Source organism: Pelodiscus sinensis, chromosome 3 (assembly GCF_049634645.1).
Source record: "Pelodiscus sinensis isolate JC-2024 chromosome 3, ASM4963464v1, whole genome shotgun sequence".
In the NCBI taxonomy this organism is placed as follows: domain Eukaryota; kingdom Metazoa; phylum Chordata; order Testudines; family Trionychidae; genus Pelodiscus; species Pelodiscus sinensis.
In genome coordinates, this window is record NC_134713.1 from 194733800 (window position 1) to 194755063 (window position 21264).

The following is a 21264-nucleotide window of genomic DNA, read 5'->3' on the forward strand; positions in this document are numbered from 1 at the left end:
GTATCGCATTCAAGTTTCTTATCTTAACCTCTGCAGCGTCGAAGATAAGATTGAAAGTCTCTTGAAAATGGGCTGGTTCATGAGTTTTCCAGTCCTTCTCTAATGTTCTGTACTTGCAGATTAGCTCTAGAAATGGGCAAAAGTTCAAGGTGGGGCAAATGGTAAGCTTCCTGCTACATGCTAAAATTAAAAGAAAATGCTCTATTTTATACCTATACCCACTCGTCTTTTTCTTTGTAGGTCTTTTCTTTTGCTTCTCTGCTCTTTTCAGTTACCCATTTACCGTATTTATCTCCTCTTTCTTCTTTGATCTTGATCTTTGCCCTTTTTGGGTCCTTCTAATAATGCTAATAAAGGAAAGCAAGAGAGGCTGATTTTTTGTTTGTTTGCTCATTTTTGTTTTTGAGCTCGCAGAAATTTTTGGCTCACTGCAACTTGCACTCAGACTTAAACTGCAAACTTAAACTGATGCACTCAATTTTTCACTTACATTTATATCTAATCTAAATCTTACCATTTTCTGTGGCATATTTTGCACATACTTGTTTTGGTGAAATAATTAGGTGAAAACTCCAACATAATCAACTGCTGTAATTTAATGAAGGGGGAGGATGAGGGTGAGTGTTTTTTTTTTTTTAAACTTCTGGTGAAAAATGATTACGAGGGACTGAAGATTTTGGCCTGTGTTTCGTTCCAGATTTTGTTTGCAGAAAATACAAACTTGAGTCAATTGAGATTGTGTTTTTTAAACACTGCTAATCAGTTAAATATATTTATGGATATGTGCATATAATAGAGGGATATTTGTGCAGAGGGGCTGACAGAATTGCTGGGCCCCTAGACAAGGTGGCTCTCAGCACCTCCTGGGTGGCACTGTGTACCTCCTCCTCATCCCCCGCCCACTCTCCCTCCCCTCCTCTCCCCCCACCCCCCGCTGCCAGCCCTTAGTATGTCTGAACCATGACTCCCAGGTCTCTGGCAGTGATGTAAAGGGCCTCGGACTCAGGCTGTCAGCCCTGCTGCAGCTGCCAGGAGGCCCAGGCCCTTTTGAATAATTGATCCCCAGGACAGTTGCATGTTTCTCTCCCCACCCCCATCAGTGGGCCTGTGTTTGTGTAAACATTATATTCTGCTGGATAGTGAATCACATTTTATTCAGCTATGGGAAAAGGTGATATCTTTGTAATTGCACCTCTATATAAATTTCTCTGATGCAAAGGTCAAGTTATTTCACTCTCTCTTAAAGTAGGAAATGTTTTCCTCTCTTACATTTACAGTAACTTGTTCTGTCCCTTACTGGTGGTATTTTTTTCTCTGATCAGCTACATTAAAGCTGTAATCTTTAGAAGCGGATTGTGGTGACATCTAACATTTGTTCTATTTGTACTTCAGACTGAGGTCAAGCAAACAAACAAAGCAATCATTATGTTTTAGCATTCTTTTTTAATGAGTGCATTAAAATCCTCTCAGATCATTACACGATCAGTTGTGAAGGGGATGGGGGGGGGGGGAACGGAACTTCTAGTAGCTGTCTTTTGAAGCAGTGCAATTTATAGGAAATAATAGACAAAAAGGATATGTAAGGGCTTTGGTGGGAAATCAATGGCACTATGTTGTTGACGGAAAAAGATCTTGGCAGAACTGTTGTTGTGACTGTTCCTGTGGCTTAGAAAGGAATTTCCTACAGACTGGACTAACCATTAAAAATGTCTCTACTTTTAGGAGTTCAAGACGTTCAGTGGAGTCTTCCCCAGGAAGATGTCGTCTGTGACAATGGAAGCCCGTTGTCTGGACAAGAGAGGAAGTTTCTTTAAGGTAAAAGGAAGATCGGATTTATTTCAATAGTTAAGACAGATATGCTTTGGAACGTAAGGCTGTTTATAGTCTCACAGCCAGCTGCAGTGAACCTTAATGCTTTTACAAAAGCTATGCTGAGAGAAGTTGCCTTAGCACAGTTGAAAGTTTATCCTGCCTTCCAGCAGTTTAGGATTTTATAATTGAACAGATCAATACAAATGCAAAGCACATGGCTTTATGTGTAACTGATGCTGCAGAATATGCTAAACAGCTATTGATATGTAAAGAGCCTTATTTGTAAATTGTAAGTATCTTACTGGGTGTTTCATTTTTACACGTTTTGAGGTCCAGCCCTTTCATTTGTGTGTGTTTTTTGCTATATACTCTGTGTGATGATATGTTCTGTGTAAGTATTTCTTGTGGCTTTCTCTGTAGTTGCTTTTCTCTCTTACACACACTCTCTCTCTCTCTCTCTCTCTTATAGACTTTACAGCAAGGATTGCTGTAGTTAAAGTTACAAGACAATCTTTACTTTTTTTTTTTTCATTCTAATTCCTGGTTTTGCTTTGTTCATAATTTTTCTGAAAAACTCCCCTTCCATTCTGTGCTCAGTTTCAATACATAGATTATTTTATGAAAACTTGTAGAAAAGCTCTGCATGGGTTCTTGATTTTTTTTTGTAGTATTTTTCTACTTTAACCAGACATTTAAGACCATTTTATCATCTTACTTTTTGTACTGATATCCTCAAATGATTAAACTTTTAACATTCTGTATTTCTTACACAGCCAGTCTGCAGTGAGGAATAGCTGTGTCAATTCTGAGACCATATTTCTAAATAACCAGTTAAAAGTGACCTGAAAAGGGGTTTTCATGCATTTACTGTTAAATAAGTTTTAAGCTATTGATCACCTGCAACACTATGGAATTACAAAAAAGTAATTGTGCAACACCACAGTCCTACAGTAACACTTTTTTCTCCCACTAACCTTAGATAAATATTTTAAAATCAAAACTAGGAAATAAAACGCAACAACAATTTTTCAAGTGACTTTAAAACAACGAATTTCAACACAATAGTCACAAAATTGGAACAGTTACAGTTTTCATAGAAACACTGATGTACCCTCATTATGCATAAAGATCTAAGAAGATCTAGTGGCTGCAAATTTGAGTTAGAAAAACTCACACTAAAAATAAGGTAGAAATTTTTAAGAGTCAGAATGATGAATCAATGGAACAATTTGCCAAGGATTGTGGTGGATTCTCCATCACTGGCAATATCACAATCAAGGTTGGATTGTTTCTAAAATGGCTGTAGTCCAAATGGAAACTAATTCAAGGAATTCTGGTCAGACTAGAATATAACAATTGTTCCTTTTGGTATTGGAACGTGTGAATATTTTTGATTACTATTACAGTGGGTATCTCAAAAGTATACTTAATGTGCAGAGAACATACCACGTTAACTTACTGTTGCTCTAACAACAGTATTTCTGGATTGTATTTCATTTTATGTTTTCTTTTTATTTAAGAAATTCTTTTTCCCTCCTGAAGATGATGATGATATAATGAGAGCTTTTACAGAGAATGTTGTTGCATGCTGGCATAAAAGTAATTAGTTTGGGATGTTTAATTCTGCTCCCAGACCAGTCTGTGCTACATCTTATACTCTTGGTAACACCACTGCTAAAATAAAAATACAATTTTCCTAAATGTAGACAGGGCCTGTAAAGTAGTGACTGAAATAGTAGGAGGTGTTGGTGGTGCTGAATTAATGTTTGGATTGTTTTTGTCTCAGAATGTTGACTTCCTGCTACAAACTTTGCTGCTTGACACCAAAGAGCTGGATCTTTCAGAAATAATGGTGACTGTCTTCTCCTAGCATTGCAGCCAACATAAATAAAAAGCTAAAATGTAACTGCTGCCTTGTACCTGCCATCTTGCTGAATCTTAAATGGCCCAGCCTTGCCCTTCTGTTTTGGCCACACCCTACTCTTCCCCTCAGCAGGTTACATTCCAGACATTTCATAGCTCTTGCTCTTCCCCCGCCAAGGCTGAAATCATCTCTTGCTGTCTAACGTTGAATCTCTCTCTCTGATCTGTACCTCAATACCTTGTCTAGAGAAGAGACATTAGATATGGCTAGCATGCCAGCAACATCCACATGCCCAAGAACCTCAGTGCTCCCAATGGTGCAGAGACGACAACGACAGTAATTTGGATTCAATTTCCTTCCATCAAAGCTAACCTGGTGTGCCTCTCACCGGTGTCTGCATGGATGGGCATAGCTGACGTAACAGCTCCTCTGCTGTAACAGTCTTCCCAGAAGCCACTGCTGGGGGCTGTGACTAGGAAGGTATGCAGAGGACAAGAGCAGCAGTGTGGCAAAACTGCATTAAAAAAGCAGTATTGATACTTGCACCAGTGAAATTTCATCAGGTCAGTTCTAAGTGGATCAGTTCTCCAGAGAGGAAGCAGCGCTACAGTGTGTCTGTGGTACAGCATTTTGCACCAGCTTTCTGGTTAAATCTTGGTGATGCTAGCAAATTCAGTACTTAAAATGGCACAAAAAAGTGTGTGGGGTGAGAGCATAGGGTGTCTCAATAGCCCCAAATCAGTCACTTCCTGCCCAGCAATTAATTCTTCATCAACCATCATTTTTTCCCAGTCTATTCTGCCCCTCCAGCTAATTCCTCTCCCCCTCCTTACCCTAGCTCCTCCCTGGATCTCTTTATTCCCTTCTCTCAGGCTTGGAGGGAGAGGCGCTTTCTGCTCTCTTCTCCCCCTCACTTTGTTAGAGTGGTGTTGACCGGGGGAAGGAGGGGAGAATTGGGCAGCGGAGGTAGAAAACTGCACTGATTTCCTGCAACTGCCCTACCTACCCCAGGAAACAGGCTGAGGCAAGTAGAGAAAAGCAGCCAGTCAGAGATGGTTTTCCTCCAGCTGGTACTAAAAATGTGCAACCTTGAACTGTCCCGCTCGCCTTTTAGAAATGTTATTTCTTGAGTCTCTGATCCCTCAATCTGGTGTGCTTGAAACACTGAGCAAATGTCGGAAGCAGTGGAAAATATAGGGCTTGGGTATTTTAACAAATGATACACTGGTAACCGACACCTTATCGACACCAGAGATAACACTAGAGCTTACATTGGTATTGCTGCACCACTGATGGAAAACAGGTACAAAATGTTCTAGTGTAGACAAGTCCCTGGATTCCAGTATTCAAGGTTCAAATAGTTGGGAGATTGTCCTCTTTCTCCCCTCTCTTTTTGTCCCCCTCTACTGCCCGCAAGCTGGATGAACAAAGGGCGGTATCTGTGAACTATGTGCAATATGAATGCTGGAGAGGTGGCAGTGGAGGGTGTTCAGAATAGTGCAGTGGGACATGTGGATAGGCAGGTCAGACACTATCTAGTCACTGTCCTGCAAGATGGCATAGAATCAGAATGATCTACAGTCATGGAGACATTAGAACTTCTTCTATAGGCAATTTTAGCTGGCATGTCAGGTAAAATTGTAATGCTATAGCCTGGGGTTTTAGAAAAGAACCTAAAGAAGTTAGGTGCCCATCTTCCTGTGAATTTCAAAGAGATTTGGATATCTTAAGTTCCTTAGAAAATCCCAGCCATACTAATCAAAAATACATATATATCTCTACAGCTATTACTTAAACAAAGTGCAAATCTTCCTTTTAACTGCTAAGATGGCAGTGTAGTTGCCTACGCTCCCCAGAGCATAGGAGCTAATAATGTTAATTGACAAAGCATCATGTCATTAATTTTCACTTTGACAGTTTCATAGTTTGTATGACATACTTACACTCTGAAATGCTCATTGGATCACAGAATTTGTCTGTCTATTATTTGGACACAGTCATATTAGGCAAGTAATTGGAAAACAAACGAGGCATGAGTTATTGGAGTGATAGCGCTTTTCCCCTTGTGGTAACTTACACAAAGCCTCATGTAATCAAAAATAACCAGGTTCATCTGGGGACAGAAATAGCTTCTCAGTTTTTGGAACACATTCTGGTTATGTTTTGCTTTGTAAAGACCCAGCTGTTCTTTTTATTTGTTGGCAATCAACAGTCTTTTTCATTTCAAGTGAGTGACCATGCAGTTCATTAATACGATCAAATTGCCTCCATTTCTCAGTGGTGTATAAAGATTATCTTCATACCTAATGCAAGCTGGTAGTTTAGGAGATTGAAGTAGGGAATCCAGTTCTGTGTATTGTCTACATTGATTTCAGTGGTGCTTAGGCACATGCATTCTGCTTTGCTGCATTGGGTCTTGATAAAGTGTGTGTGTTTGGTAAGGGAGATGCTCTCATTAGTTTATGTATAATTATTGAAAACTATCACTGTTTTCAGCTAAGAAAAAGACAACAAGACCACATGCTAACTAAAACACACACAGACTGACCATTTTATCTTCTTTATTTTCAAGCCCCCTCATTGTAGGAGACCCAATTCTCCAGCTTACTAAAGCTTCTTGTTGACACTATGGCAACATAAACAGCCATAACATCAATGTAACTAGTCACTGAAGATTGTTCTCCCTTCTTTTACCCTCCCTCCCCATGTAAAGGAATTTTTGGGTTGTACATATGGTTGCCAGATGTCCAGTATTCACCTGGACAGTCTGGTATTTTTCGGCTCCTGTCCGGTTAAAAATTGAGAGAATACCAGACACTTAAAATGTCCGGTATTTTCTGAATTTTCCCCTAGCCAGGAGGTGAAAATGCCTGGCATCTGGCGACTCTACAAACACTCAGTGCCCAGCCTCTCTTCTCCTACCTACTCCAGTCCCCAACACCCCCAGCCCTCCTGACCTCAGCCCCCATGCTTACCTGGTTCCCCAAGGCTGCTGGCCAAAAGACCTAGGGGAAGCAATGCTTTCCCCTGGGTCTTAGTGTTCCACCGTTCCCCTGTTCCTATCCCTGCACTCACTCTTAAAGGAGACATGGTGTTTTAATGCTGTCTTATTTTAATTTTTGGATTTGGGGGCAGGGTAGAATTTTTGGAGTTCGTCTCCCCCCCTTTCTTTTTTTGCTCAACAACTTTGGTTGTCCCCCCCTTTTTTTCCCTTCAACAGAATTTTTTCCCTTTTTTTGGGGGGGGGGAGGGAAGGTGTTTGTACAACTAGGGGTGCCAGATGGTTGAAACAAAAATACCAAACACCTCCCAGCAGCCTTGTCCGCTGGTATGTGGGTAACTAGACAAAAAGGTACAATTAGTGCATCTGTATTCCCTTGTGATTTCTAGCTACCTGAATCTCCCCTTACAGCATTAGCAGCCCTGGAACTGGGTTATGGGTGGGTGGGTGTGGGGGGGGGGGGGGGAAGGGGAGGGGAGAGGAGAGGAGTTGTTCTTTTTGTTTTTGTTTTTAACAATGGCTACTCTAATTTTTGGCAGAGACCAGTCCTAGTAGGTAGGTGGAAGGCCTTTGGAATGGACAGATGGGAATGCAGCTGAAAGCTACCTTTTCATACCCCCAGGAGAATTATGCTCAGGATCTAGGCTAGACCATCTTGGCAGCTGCAAACAATCTGTGTATGCAGGCTGGCTGCATTCCATTTGCATTGTACAGTTGGAGAGCAGATGCATTGGTGACTGCAGCAGTAGTAGGGAACCTTTCTTGGGTCAGAGGCCACTGACCCACTGAAAAATCAGTCGGGGACCGCGCACAAGTGAGAAGCAAGGGGAAATAAGAGACAAATCCTCACTGATGTAGTCCCTGAGAAGGAGAAAAGCACTCCCCGCACTCCCCTTGCACCCCAGAGCCTACTGGGGCCCAAGCTAGTAGATTTTGTGTGCTTCACCCCCATGGGGAGGCAGTGTGGGGAAGGAGGAGGGCTGGAGCACCAGTATGGGATCCCCAATGCTGGGTGGAAGCCCTGAGTCTCGGGGGGCCAGATCCATGGAAACTAGGGGCTACATCTAGCCCCTAGACCTTAGGTTCCCTACCCCTGATCTACAGGAATGTTTCCTTCTCTTTCTCCACATGTGAGGTCATTAGAGCACAGCTAAGTAACTTCTCTGCATCTGGATGAGTTAGGCAAGAAAACACTTTGCAGTTCAAAGACGAATCCTATAGCCTTTTCTCTTTTTATTACTGCTCCAAATATTTTACTTTTTTGATTTCTTTGTGTTTGGAGCATGTGTCAGAAACATTCATGATGTCTCCTGAGAGACATTTCTCAGAATGTCTTCCCAGATTTACAGCCTGTCGTCATAGAATTTAGGGATATTTTGCTATTTTATTTTACGTTTATTCAAGTTACATTTGCTCTCTTGCCAAGTTTCTGAATGCTCTTAAATCTATCAGGAGTCTTTCATTCTAAGTACCTTTTACTATATATAAAAAGAAACGACAAATTAACAAAAAATGAATCAACTTGTTCTATCTCAATCATTTTGCAATGGTCTCCATTGTCATAGCTTCTGGGCATCTTGCAATTTTTAATCTTCATTCTCCCAATGGAAGAAGATGGGGGAGATATTTCTATTTCCATTTTACAGAAAGATTAAATGACTCATCCTAAAACCCCAAGATTTTTTTTTCAGAGCAGGTGATTAAATCTTCATCTCCCTACTCCCAATAATTAATACCTAATTATTGGGTCATCCTTCCCCTTTGTTGTGTCTCTCCATCATTAAAACATTCTTAGGGGGACCCGTCTCTTAATGTCTGTCTACTCGGAAACTAAATAGTTTCTAAGACTTGCCTGTTACTTAATCAGATTTTAATCCACAACAGAGTTAAATGTTACCAGTCCAAGGGAGGAAATATTAAAAATTCCTGGCTCACAGCACAAATTGCAAGTTGCTGAAGTACGTGAAAACTTCAGTCTGTACAGACATTGGGATAAGTCTGCAGCTAGGAACTAGCAAGCATTTGGCCATCACTGGCTTTTTGCCAGGCTCTTATACAGATGCCCTTTGAGAATTGCTGCACTCTACTTATCAAAACAGGAAGGAAAAAGCTGTGGTGCCAGGCTCTAGAAAGAATGAAAAATGGAAATACTGGGGGGGGGGGGGAGGAGCAAGTGCAGGGAGTTGCTTCCTGATTAAGTACAGCATGGATCCTTGTTTTTAGGTCATGCTTCCTTTTCAGATTAGAAATGTTTATCCTTCTTTTCCCATCTTAGCTGTTTTAAAAGTCTGAGTGTGATCCCCTGGAAACATTCAGCGGTGGCCACTACAGTTTATCTTTGAAGTATATGATGAGTAACTTGGAAGTTTCATAAATTCATGGAGAACTTTCAGTTGCGCTGCAGTACAGAAACAGGTAATGCAGCTGCCATGCAAATGTAGGAATCATTTGTGTTTTTTCTAACAGCTGTCTTGCAGTAGCCATCTAGACCAGGGGTTGGCAACCTTTCAGAAGTGGCATGCCAAGATTTAACTTTCCCCATTCCCTCAGTGCAAGACCTGACCCCTCCCATCTTGCCCCTGCATCCTTCTTCACCCCTCTCTTGCCCCCACATCCCTGTGCCCCCAGTGCACACACCAGCAGGGCAGCAGTGCTGGGACTCGCAGGCCCCTGGGAGCAGCGCTGGGGTGAGGAGGGGCCAGTGGGGCAGTGTCACTTCTCTGCCCAGTCCAGCTCAGCCCAGCCCTTTCAGCTCTGGGGCTGGGGCAGGCAGAGCCTGGGGGCTGTTTCCAGCCCCCTGTGGGACTCTGGGGAAGGGTCTCCCCACCCGCAGGGAGCAGCTGCAGCTTAGCCTGGACCCTGGCACCCCACGGAGGTGGCAGCCTGGTCACTCCAATCTGTGTAGCAGTCTCAGCCCCGCCCCCTCCCAAAGCAGGAGGCAGAGCCTGTAGCGGGGGAAAGGGAGTGTTAACCCCTTTGCTCGGGGGAGCTGCACGCCCCAGGGATGCGGAGCCCACTGCGGGGTCATGCCGCTAACTCCACTTGCTGGTCTGCCGGCCCCTACACCATGCTGGACGTGCCACAAAAAATCATCTTGCCTGCAACTTACGGCTCTCGTGCCATATGTTGCCAACCCCTGATCTAAACAAAAGACAGCTGTTTTGCAACACTGAGGCTTCTTGCACCATTCTAATGGATAGAAAGACTCATCTTTAAAAAAATCAATGGTATGGACCTCTTTCCAAGGGGTATGTGAGACTAGATTATCCACTGTGGCTGCACGCCTCTAGACGTAGAGCAGCAGGTGATGAAAGGACGACTTCTTGGAGATGGTTATAGGTCCCTGATTCTGTGTTGCTTGGACCCAAAGTCTGTTAGAATAGCTTAGAGGCTGTTTTGACTTATGTCACTGGTAGAAAGCAGAATGGAAGGGCAATTTCCTCAGATCAGGAACTGAGGAAACTGATGTTCATGAATGGCAGTAGTCTATTCCATTTGTGGATATACCATCTGCACCAGTCTTCAAAATTCAGGCCTATAGGATGAATATTGTTGACTCGCATTAAGCATGATGGGATACAATACAAAAGAAACATGTGTGGTTTTGAGTTACTTGTATTTTGCAATGTCATTCCTGGATTTTGAGAGTATAAACAGTACTTGTGGGTATTTTGGGTAATGTTTGGAATAGGTTTTGTTGAGCAATTTCATACTGGAGAAGAGTTCTGTGGCTGCTGATGTATACTATGTTGTTATGCTAGTGTGTGACTTCATGTACTCTAGGTCATGATAATTATTGTTTGGGATTACAAAGGCTTTGAATTCCATCAGGTGAAAATGAATGGCTAAATGATAATATTACAGTGTTTGACCTTGAAAGGGGGTTTCCTTTTCTAAATAATTTCTGAGGAAGCATTGTGGATGTAAAACTGATTGGTATATATGTAGAAATTACTGACTTAATTTAAATTTTGGATTCCAGGTGACGACTTTCTGCTTCCACCCAGGAGTCCACTGTGTGTCACTCTTTTTAAAAAAAAAAAATCCTTTCATGTGTACACCATTGGTTCCAGGTTCAGAAATTCCCACAGTATTGGCTTTGGTATCCCTATCTCATTGCCAGGAATAATCCCTGCAAGATCTCTGCAGATCACTTCCATGGGCTTACGGCTTATGATGGCTATCAGCTTAGTATAGACTTTCCAGAACGAAATGTACTTTCATCTGATCTTTTAAGATAAATCCTCAAAATACAAATCTTGGGACCTGACCCAAAACTCCTAGGAAGTCAGTGATCTTTTTCCATTGAATTCAGTGGAATTTCAAACAGGCCGTTGGTGAAGGCAGAACTACATTTCAAGAATTTAACTACATATTGGGCCTTAGTGAGGCAATGAGCAACTGCATTGACCTCTCAACATCATGTCTGTTTTTACATGGTCAGCATTCTAGCTGGTAGTTTCGGTTTAGAATCCTGTCTGTTAAGAGCTCCCATGTAAGTTCTATTCAGTTCGCGTTACCGAATCTGGTCCTGAACCAGAATGCTAAGTGATTCAAATATCTCAACCCTTCCCTTTTACAATCAGTATACTAAGTACAATGGAACTCTGGCATGCATATTAATCATTAATATATTACCAACATGCACCCATCCCATCAACAAGTATTTTTATTGATCTTAGAAAACGCAGGAACTATGCTGTATGTTCTTGAGCTCCATCTGCTGGTGCATTAAACTAACTAGCTACTTAAGTATCAGCTCCTCTTATGACAGTGTCTGGCTGTAAACAGCAAAATATATATGTTCTTATAACAATTTCAAAAACAAAAATCAAGAACAAAACAATAAAAGAAAAAACAAACTAAAGAAAAAGGTCAAAAGGTGAAATATTTTAATTCGGTTATGCTGCCACATTGCCTTACGGGAATTGTAATTCAGTTGGTTTATATCCCTAATCTCTTTTATGGTTTGTATAGCTCATCTGGGCTTCAGTTCCAATGACGTATCATGATCAGTGGACTCCCCTGGTGTACAGCCTCCCCTTAACAACTCTGTATCCTGGGTTTGTACCAGCTGCCCTGCCACTATGAAAAGGAGCGACACTGCTCCCCACTTCTAGTGAGTACTTCCACTGCAGGTACTCCCTTAACCTCCCACAGCTCTAATTCCCTATTGTTCTCCCTTGGCTCCTACACCTCTGGCAGTGACTTTTTGTTGGGAACCTGAAATACGGTAACCCTGGCATAGGTTTGTAATGGCACTGGTGTTTAGTCTGCCCATCCCTCTGTTCTGGACCCTGGGGAAAAAAAAGAAAAAAATGCAGTTGATGGGTCACTCCCTTAATAAACTCCACACAGGCTTTCTCATGGCTAATACCAGTCCAGCCTAGAGCAGGTTTAATTAACAAACAGTTAAAAACAATTCTCAAAGTCTTAAAAGCACAACACACAAATTCATGCGCAGCTTTGGGATTTTCAGCCAGTCTTTAAGCTTTTTTGTTCAAGTCTGGTCTTTATGGAACAACCACTCCCAGGCCTTCCCAGCTGGAGCTCAGGGCTTTGTGTGTGTGTGTGTGGTGTGTGTGACACTGAGAAACAGTGGATAACCCCCTTCTGCTGCTCTCCTGGCTCTCCCCTGGTTATTCACGGTCTCCTTTGTAGGGATGTAAGTGATTAGTCGACTATCCGATAAACATAAGCTTATCGGATAGTCGAGTAATGACTCGACTAGTTGCTCCCCCCCCTTGCTGACTCTGATAGAGGCAGCAAGGGGAGGAGCAGGAGCTAGTGCTGCGGGGAGCTAGCTTAAAAGCCGGTTCCCCCCAGCACCATCTCCGCAAGGGGCAGGGGAGGCAGAGGTGTTGCATGGAACCGGGCACAAGCTGGAGATCAGCTGATTCCCAGCTTGCGCCCAGTCCCAGATGCCATATCTCTGCTTTTTAATCAGCTGTCCTAGCTCACACCTGGTCCCCCATTCCGGTGCACCTCAGCCTTTCAAATGTATTAAGAGTCTAATGGCCCACATTTAAAAGGCAGAGCTGCAGCAGGGTTAGCTCCCGGGCCAGGAGCTAACCCACTTTGGCTCTGCAGTTCCCCCCCTTTATTGACTAATCAACTAGTCAATGGTAATTCCATCGACTAGTCGGTTTGTTGATGACATGAAATTTAACATCCCTACTTCTGCTCTTTATAACCCCTGCTACAACTTCCTTTAGCCTCATCCTCCTCTCTCTAGGTTGAGAGAAGTCAGGGAGCCATCCTTCCCCTTTTGCTGTGTACCCGCTTTATAATGCCCAGAAGCTGCCCAGTTGGAAGGGTAGAGCAGTAGAAATACTCATATTCCACCAGACAGAAAGCTGAGAGAGGAGGTGGAGTAGTGGATTCTCACTTCTCTGTTGGCAGAGTCAGGAGACAGAAGGAAGTGTTAAGTACTGAAACCTTGAGAGAGAGAGAATTCCCTCATTCTTTCATAAGTCAGTAAGGTGGGGGAGAGAGGACATGCATGACTCTTCCACTTGATCAACTGTCTGTTAGCTGGTATGAAATATAAATCCCTGGAAAATTCACCTTTCCCTATTCTTTGATGGGATGGGGGTGGAAGATAGTTTAGTGAGGGATAGGTCAGTGGTTTGAGCATTGGCCTGCTAAACCCAGGGTTGTGAGTTCAATCCTTGCGGAGGCCATTTAGGGATTTGGGGCAAAAAATGTGTCAGGGATGGTACTTGGTCCTGCTGTGAAGGCAGGGGACTGGACTCAATGACCTTTCAAGGTCCTTTCCAGTTCTAGGAGATGGGCAATCTCCATTAATAAAGATACCAAAGAACCTCGGAGTTAAAATACCTCAGGAATTTGTCCCACTGATCATGTTTAAAGGTGCTCACAGTTGCCCCAGAGCCCGAACTCAAGTGTTGATAAAACAGAAATGTGCCAGTAGCAAGTTTCCCAGCCATGCCCCAGAAGGCTGTGTTTCTAGTTAGATGGACCCAGACGTGAGACACCCTTTGCTCTCCTGTCCCACTCTGTGACTCCCCAGTTTGCAAAACCCAATCCAGGCTGCTGAGTCTTTGCAAATTCCAAACTGAGCCATGCCTGGTTTTGTCCAGGCCCATGGGCTGAAGGGAAGGTGTGCCTCATAAACCACATGGTGAGGAATCTTCAAGGATGCCAGCTAGGCCACTCTAGAAATGTAGGGCAAGAAGAAATGAAATTAATAGATAGCAAGTTTAAAACAAACACAAGGAAGCTTTTCCTTCATGCAGCGCACAGTCAACCTGTGGAACTCCATGCCAGAGGATGTTGTGGAGACTAGAACTTTAACAGGGTTCAAAACAAAGCTAGCTAGATAGATAGATAGATTCATGGAGGTTAGCTCCATGAATGGCTATTAGCCAGGATTGGTAGGAATGGTGTCCCTAGCCTCTGTTTGTTTGTAAATGAATGATAGAACAAGGATCACATGATGATTACCTGTTCTGTTCACTCCCTCTGGGGGCATCTGGCATTGGCTATTGTTGGCAGACAGGAAACTGGGCTAGATGGACCTTTGGTCTGACCTAGTATGGCCCTTCTTATGTTCTTATGAATGGAGTTTGTAACCCAGAAATGTTAATAACTCAACAAATGTTACGATTGTTCTTTCAAAAGTTTACAACAGAACACTGAATTAATGCAGCTTTGAAACTTAACTATGCCAAAGGAAAAAAGATAGTTAAAATTATCTTAATTGAAATGAACCAAGCACAGTGACAATTTCTTTACCTTGTCAAATCTTTTTGTTTTTCAAATACTCCCTTTAATTTTTTAGTAGTTTATGTTTAACAGAGTGCTGTACTGTATTTGCTTTTATGTATTTATTTAGTCTCTGCTGCTGCCTGATTGTGTACTTCTGGTTCCAGATGAGGCGTATGGTTGACAGGTCAGTTTGTAACTCAGGTGTTTCTAGCTGTGAGGCTCTATTGTAGCTAGCTCATCTGCTGAACACTGGCACTGACTTGTGTCTGCATCTAGAAGAATTAGCTCCCAAGCAAAATTTCCAAGCCTTGTGTTTGGATGCACATAGGATGGGATAAATTTGAGGTCTAGGAAGAGAGAAGCACTCTGTGTATTTTATGCATAGCTGTGTAAGTATGTGTGGGATTCTGTTGAGGGAGAGCGAAGTGGTGATAGAGATAGTCAAGAAGGTAACAAGTACAATTTAGGGAAAAGAAGAGAGAAAACAAAGTGAAAGAAGACCCTGAAGAAAAATCAGAAAAAGCATACATTTTGATTACAGGAAAAAGGGAGGAAAAACTGGAGTGGAATCAGGAATAGCAAGAAAGTTGAGCCTCTCTAGTCCGGCATTCTTTGGTCCAGTGACATCCGTGGTCTGGCAGGATTTTAGTTAGCCAGATGTTCTCTTGTCATGGGTGTGGCCTAAGGAGGTTAAATTTTGATTAATTGACTAATTGAATAGTTGATGCAATTTCCACCGACTATTCGATTAGTGGATAGGGCCCTCCCTAGGGCTTTCGCTACACTTCAAAGGCGAAAGTGCTGTGGGGAGCATGGGCAGACCCCTGCTGGACCTGTGTTCCTTATGGCGTTTCAAAGCAGCAGTGCCACGTGGAGCCCTGAATCAGCTGGGGACTCCCCCGCTGACAGTAGGCTCCATGCAGTACTGCTGCTTTGAAATGCAATAGGGAACACAGCATCAGGCTCCACATGGCGTTTCAAAGCGGCAGTGCCACACGGAGCCCAGGGTCAGTGGGGGAGCTGATCCCAGGCTCCATGCAGCGCTGTTACTTTGAAACACCATGTGCAGCCTGGGGACACTCCAGCTGGCCCTGGGCTGCATGCGGCGTTTCAAAGCATCAGTGCTGTGTGAAGCCCAGGGTCTGGCCCTAGGCTCCACGCAGCGCTGCCACTTTGAAGCACCTCCTCCTCTTTTCCCCCCTCCCTTGCTGCCTCTTTCTGATGTTTTCTAATAGCTCAGTAAGCAGCAGAGTTGTTGGTAATGCTGCTAGACGATATTGACCTCCTGTGTTTCAGCAAATTCTCTGGTTCGGCTCCAGTCTGGTTCCAAGGGTGCCGGACTAGAGAGGTTCAACCTATAAAAACCAGAGAAGTGCAGAAAGCCATACTGATTTTATAGGACTTGGCATATAAATTTCTTGCTTAGTTGATCTAAATATTAAATCTAACCTGGGACTATGACCATCTGGGTTCAGTTCCCTCTTACGCCACAGACTTCGGTGTGATTTTGTCACTTAATGTCTCTGTGGCTCAGTTTCCCACTTATAAAATGGGGATAATTGCACTAGGGGTGTACGAGTGTAAACAGCTAACGGTTTAACTGATAAATGGATGTCAGTTACACTCAGCCTCCCGGGGAGGAAGCTTCGCTGAAGGAGGGCAATGAAGCCTTCTCCCCAGGAGCCCGGTGGGCAAGAGTTGCCGGCTCTGCTCCCAGGGAGGTGGCTAGCATGGGTAACCATGTAACTGCTGAGATTTTCAATGGTTACACAGTTACCCTAATACACAATTTTTTATCATCGTGAGATAGCATTTCTCTTCTTTGCAGGATGCATTAAAGATTATTAGGTGTGTCGAGTCTATGGTAATGGAAAGCACAGGGATCACTTATTCTCATAGCCGAGGTCAATCAAGGCCTACCCTGCTTTTCCCCACTATTACAGGGTGGCCTCAGCTGGAGTATTGTGTCCAGTTCTGGGCACCATGTTTCAAGAAAGCTGAGAAATTGTGGTGCACTGCCTTCCCCCCAGCTATTCTCTCAGCTTCCATTGGCCAGTTTCCAGCCAATAGGAGCAGAGAGTTTTTTGGGGGGATTGGGACAGCACACAAAGCTTCCCTTTCACCTTCCGCACAGTGTGGAGAGCCACAGGGAGCAGCTAGCTACTGTGAGCGGCGCCGTTCCATGCTGCAGGAATGGGCTGGATTAAAAGACTTGGCAGGCCCGATGCGGCCTACAGGCTGTATCTTGCTTGCCCCTGCTGTAGAATTACCACAGAGGAGTGGGGGGAAGGAGAGCAAGGGACCAGGAATGGGGACCAGAACAGCTATGATCCCACTGGGCGAGCAGGGGGCAGTGGTGGAGTAGTCCTCTCTCCCTGGGACAGCCTACATCCTGAACCCCTCCTCTCCAGCCCCACCCCAGAGAAATGATTTAAATGAAGCATGGGACATTTCATTTTGTTTTCTAAAAACAAAAATGAATTAAGGCAGGGGTGGGGAACCTAAGGCCCGGGGGCCAGATGCAGCCCCTGGCTTGCCTGGATCTGTCCCCTCAAGGCTCAGAGTTCCCCCTTAGCATTGGAGAACCCACGGTGGCACTCTAGCCCTCGCTCCCCCACTGCCCCATAAAATCTACTAGCCTGGCTCCCCCAGGCTCTGGTGTGCAAGGGAAATGTCAGGACTGTCTTTCTGCTTCTCAATTGGGAGGCCACGTTAGTGAGGTTATTTTGGGGGGGGGGGTGTATTTGTGTGTTTTTTCTTCTAACTTGTGTGTGGCCCCCGACTGATTTTTTTTTTTCTGTGGGTCAGTGGCCCCCAACCCAAAATAGGGTTCTTTCCCCCCGCCTCTCTGAGTTAAGGAATCGAGCAACACTAGGTAACTCTTCCTAGCTATAATTTGTGAGTCACTTATTTGAATTCCTATAAACTCAGAAACTACAGTGGTATTTCTTTCTACCTTCCTTCCTCTCCAAGCTGAGTCTATCCCTCTAAAACTAACACAATACAGTAAAACCTGTGTTATCTAGCATGCTTGGAGATTAGGGCATTCTGATTAACTAAAAATTCTGGTTATCTGAGGGTCCCATCAACCTAGGAAAAACCAATGGACAAAAATAAAACTCAAGTTTTTAATATTGGTAGTTTTGTAGTGTGAGGCAGTTGGTCTCCCATTTCTATTTTGAGTTAAAGATGATTAGTACTACTTAAATAAAAAATTGTTAAGCTAATCATTGTAAACCAAGCCAGGCCTGTGCGCCGAAAGATGTGACAGTATTGTGGCTGGGGTTGTGGCTGGGGGCAATGCCGATTAACAAAGTTTTCTGGTTTACAGAGTGCCGGATAACAAAGGTTTCACTGTAATTATTTTACTTTTCTACTTGTATATAAAACCTCAACTTCAATAATTTGACTCAGTCTGAACGTTCCATCTCTTTTTGAATGTTTCTTGCAATTGAAAATAAAGGCTAACAATTCAAAAGTGAGGGACTAAAAGTTAGTCTGTTAGAGAAATTTGACTCAAATATGGCTGCACATCCTTTGCTCCCACTGACTAGCGTGGTTTTAAAAATAGTGATACAAATTGTAATTACACTTGGAAGTTCTACTCAACTTGGAAGCCCCGGGGGCTACAATGATATTCACAGCACATGCCGAGGGCCGCAGCTTAAGTGTGGTTGCATATACATGCAAATACATATGCAAATCACTTCTTTCCCATTGAAGGACATGAATACAAAGATTAAGGCAAGATACACAACACAGAGGCCCCATTTAAGTCAGTTCTTCTGATATTAATAAAATGCAATATTTACCCAATTTCCACCCATATGACAGCACTTTTAATGAGCAATGACAGTCCAGGAATTGAACTACGAAAACGCATATCAACAGAAGACCATTTTATTGACTCGCCATTGTGGAGCGTGTTCCCAGTGGAGGCCATGTTCAAAGGATCCCACCCACGGGCCGCGTATTGAGTCCCACGTAAACCCAAACTGCACTGTGGGTTGCAAACAAATGGACTGTGGGCCGCGTGCAGCCCACGGACCCCATGTTGAGTAGCCCTGTTCTAGGCCATCTTACTAACAGACTGACTGCAGTAATGGCGTTGACAGTATTGGGACCTGGTATAGGAGGCTATAAACACATACCAAGATCCTTGTGCAAAGTTTAAATGTTTTGAAAGACCTCAGTATGGTTCTGCTCTGAAAAGGGACTGTACAGCCATGTATTCTGGGTGTATTCAGAAAAAGTGTTTTACTCCCTTCTAATGCAGCTAAGAAAAGGTTAGCTGGGGACAACATCTGTATGACAGAAGGGTAGTTTTTTCAAGTGCAGAGTTAGACAACTCAGGTATGTCAACTGCTGGACTAAAATATGTGGATGGAGGGTGGCTCCATTGAAAACCCTTTGGTTTCAGTTATTTGCAGTTCATGTGATAGTCGCCAAAGTTTCATGATGACTATTTAGTAGGTGTTGCACAATGAAGGTCTGAGGGAGCAAGGGGAGAGCATCAGTGGATGGTGTCCCTAACCTCTGTTTGTCAGGGCTGGAATTGGGTGATGGGATGAATCACAAGATGATTGCCTGTTCTGTTCCATCTTTTGGGGATGTGTAGGGTTTTTTTTATTATTATTATTGCTTACTCTTGGCTACTTTATTTTTGTTAAAATTTGACTTCTGTGTATTTTCCATCTCACATGCATCATGTACCAAACACTCTTCAGTGCTATTGCTATGGGAAGCACATGCAGAGTTCTGGAAATTTGTGTATATCCATTTTATACCTGCAACTCATTTTTACGGATATAGATACTGATACAAAATTTTGTATCCATGCAGAGTTCTAAGTACAAGGGGCTTAATTCTGCTGGTCTTATTGATTCATTTATGCCATAATTCTCATAGTTGCTTAGTCACTGAGATTTCGTACTAACCGTAAACTGAAGTCTAGTTCTGATCTCTTGGTTAAAATACTGGAACAGAGAATTCTTTAACTAATATGGTTTGTTTGGCTTCAGTCCAGAAGTTAGTATGAAAAATAATTGTTCTTTCATTTCTGCAGATATATTTATTTTTTACCAAAGAATCTTGAAAATATGGTTTTGTGGAAATATATTTTGAAGATTTTTGGTTTTTAAAATGTTTTATGTTTTTTTTAAATTGTAGAATTGAATGTTAGAGTAGTCAAGCCATTTTTTAAAAATCAATACCTTACTATGTCCATGCCTGTTGAAACTATGGTATTAATATAACTAATTAAAAGAATAATCTGATCTTATTTTTTGGGAATGTTAAATACTATTGTTAAATTTCAATTGTCCTGCCTCCAAGAACAAGCACAGTCTGTCCCTCGCCCTTTTTCTATTATAAGGGAAGTCCAAATAGAATGGGGGGAGGGAGGGAAAGGGTTTGTAATCTCTAGTGACTCGACTTGTCCATTCTGTTTCCACGCCTCTTCCACTTGCTTGACGTCATACTATTTTTGTCCCTGTCTAGCTCATTGACACAATTGCCTCAGAAATTGGAGAATTGAAACAAGAGATGGTACAGACAGATCTCATGCTGGAAGATGGATCCACTGTTTCACAAAGGTGATTAAAAAGTATAATATAATAGATCCTGGCAATGTAAAATGACAAGACTGTTTTCATTGCACTGCTTTATTCAGGAAGGTGAAATTTCTGTCATAGTCATTAGTTTTCCTCCTACGAATACAAAAGATTGTAGGTAATGAAGGTGTTTGCCTGTGGGCAGCAGGCGTGTCTGTTGATTAAGTTGTATGTATGTTTTTAATTTCTTTCAGAAGCAGTTGAACTTTATGCACTCACAGTTCCTAGGTTTTTGTTGTTTATGAGGAAACAGATGCACTTTCAGATGCAGAAACAACTCAACATATTACTGCTGGCTGTAGAAATGCATCTAGCGTTTACATTGTACATGTTAAAAGTATTCATTGCTTCAGTCAGCTTTGTGAATATTCAGTGGAACTTTCATTCAATAACCTGTGACTGTTTTTGCCTTCACAGTTTAGTAGTAGTAAAATATCCACTGCTATAAAATGACTATTGTATTAAAGTATTTGTGAGATGTATGTGAAGTTTGTTTAAAATTTCTTTAAATGTAAGAACAGTAGGCTGTCGAAATTTGGGAAGGCTAAAGAAAGATGTTGCAGTACAAATAAAGTTCTGACACTTTTTAAATGAATCAGAGTAACTGTTGTTGTAATGGTTAAACTAAATCCGTTGCTTTCTGTTGGAAAGTTAGTGAAATAGATATTGTCTGGTAAATATTAGGCCCATAGCTATTTTCTTTTCTTTTTTAATGTATTTTTTTAAGCAATCCTGAGATCTAGAAATACACTCCATTAAGGTGAAATATTAGCCGTAAAAGGGAAGCAACAGATTCAGAGCTTCTGTTTAACCTGAGTAAATAGGTTGGTTTCTAACTAACTAATCTTTTATAATATGCCCTGTTGTTGTTACTGTGTTGATTCCAGTACATTAGAGGCATGAGGTGGATGAGATATCTTTTTTTTTATCAGATCAGTAAAACATTTTCTCATCCATGTGGTCTTTTATAAGGTAGTGAAATGACTTCTTATTGCATACCCATAAGTATCTCTGTAGTTACAGAGTTGCCATTTCTGTTAAGGTGCGCATTCAGGCACTTTTAACTTGTCCTCTGGATTCAAATTCAATGATCATGAAACCGAGGTCTGTGTGTGTGGTTTTCAGGTACCTGGCTGCTGGTGCCTCTAGTTATGTTCTAAACCTAGCTCTGACAAGATGTTCAAATTGAAGTTTTAGCTTTCATTCATTTCAGCAGTTATGTGGCCTTAGAGATGTTATCAGCA

General features: G+C 42.5%; 1 protein-coding gene across 5 annotated transcripts in view; it reads left to right on the forward strand.

Annotated features, from left to right (window-relative positions):
• The window catches only part of RIN2 (Ras and Rab interactor 2), a 124397-nt gene that overhangs the window by 53689 nt on the left and 49444 nt on the right, over window positions 1-21264 (forward strand). For 4 of the 5 annotated variants that reach the window (XM_075925778.1, XM_075925779.1, XM_006118558.3 and 1 more), the window contains exons 2-3: window positions 1723-1815; window positions 19908-20002. In XM_075925778.1, the coding sequence (XP_075781893.1) occupies window positions 1759-1815; window positions 19908-20002 (152 nt within the window). In that variant the 5' untranslated portion in view covers window positions 1723-1758. Of the gene's footprint in view, window positions 1-1722; window positions 1816-11654; window positions 11797-19907; window positions 20003-21264 lie in introns of those variants that run through there. The other variant, XM_025182362.2, reaches the window with a different exon arrangement.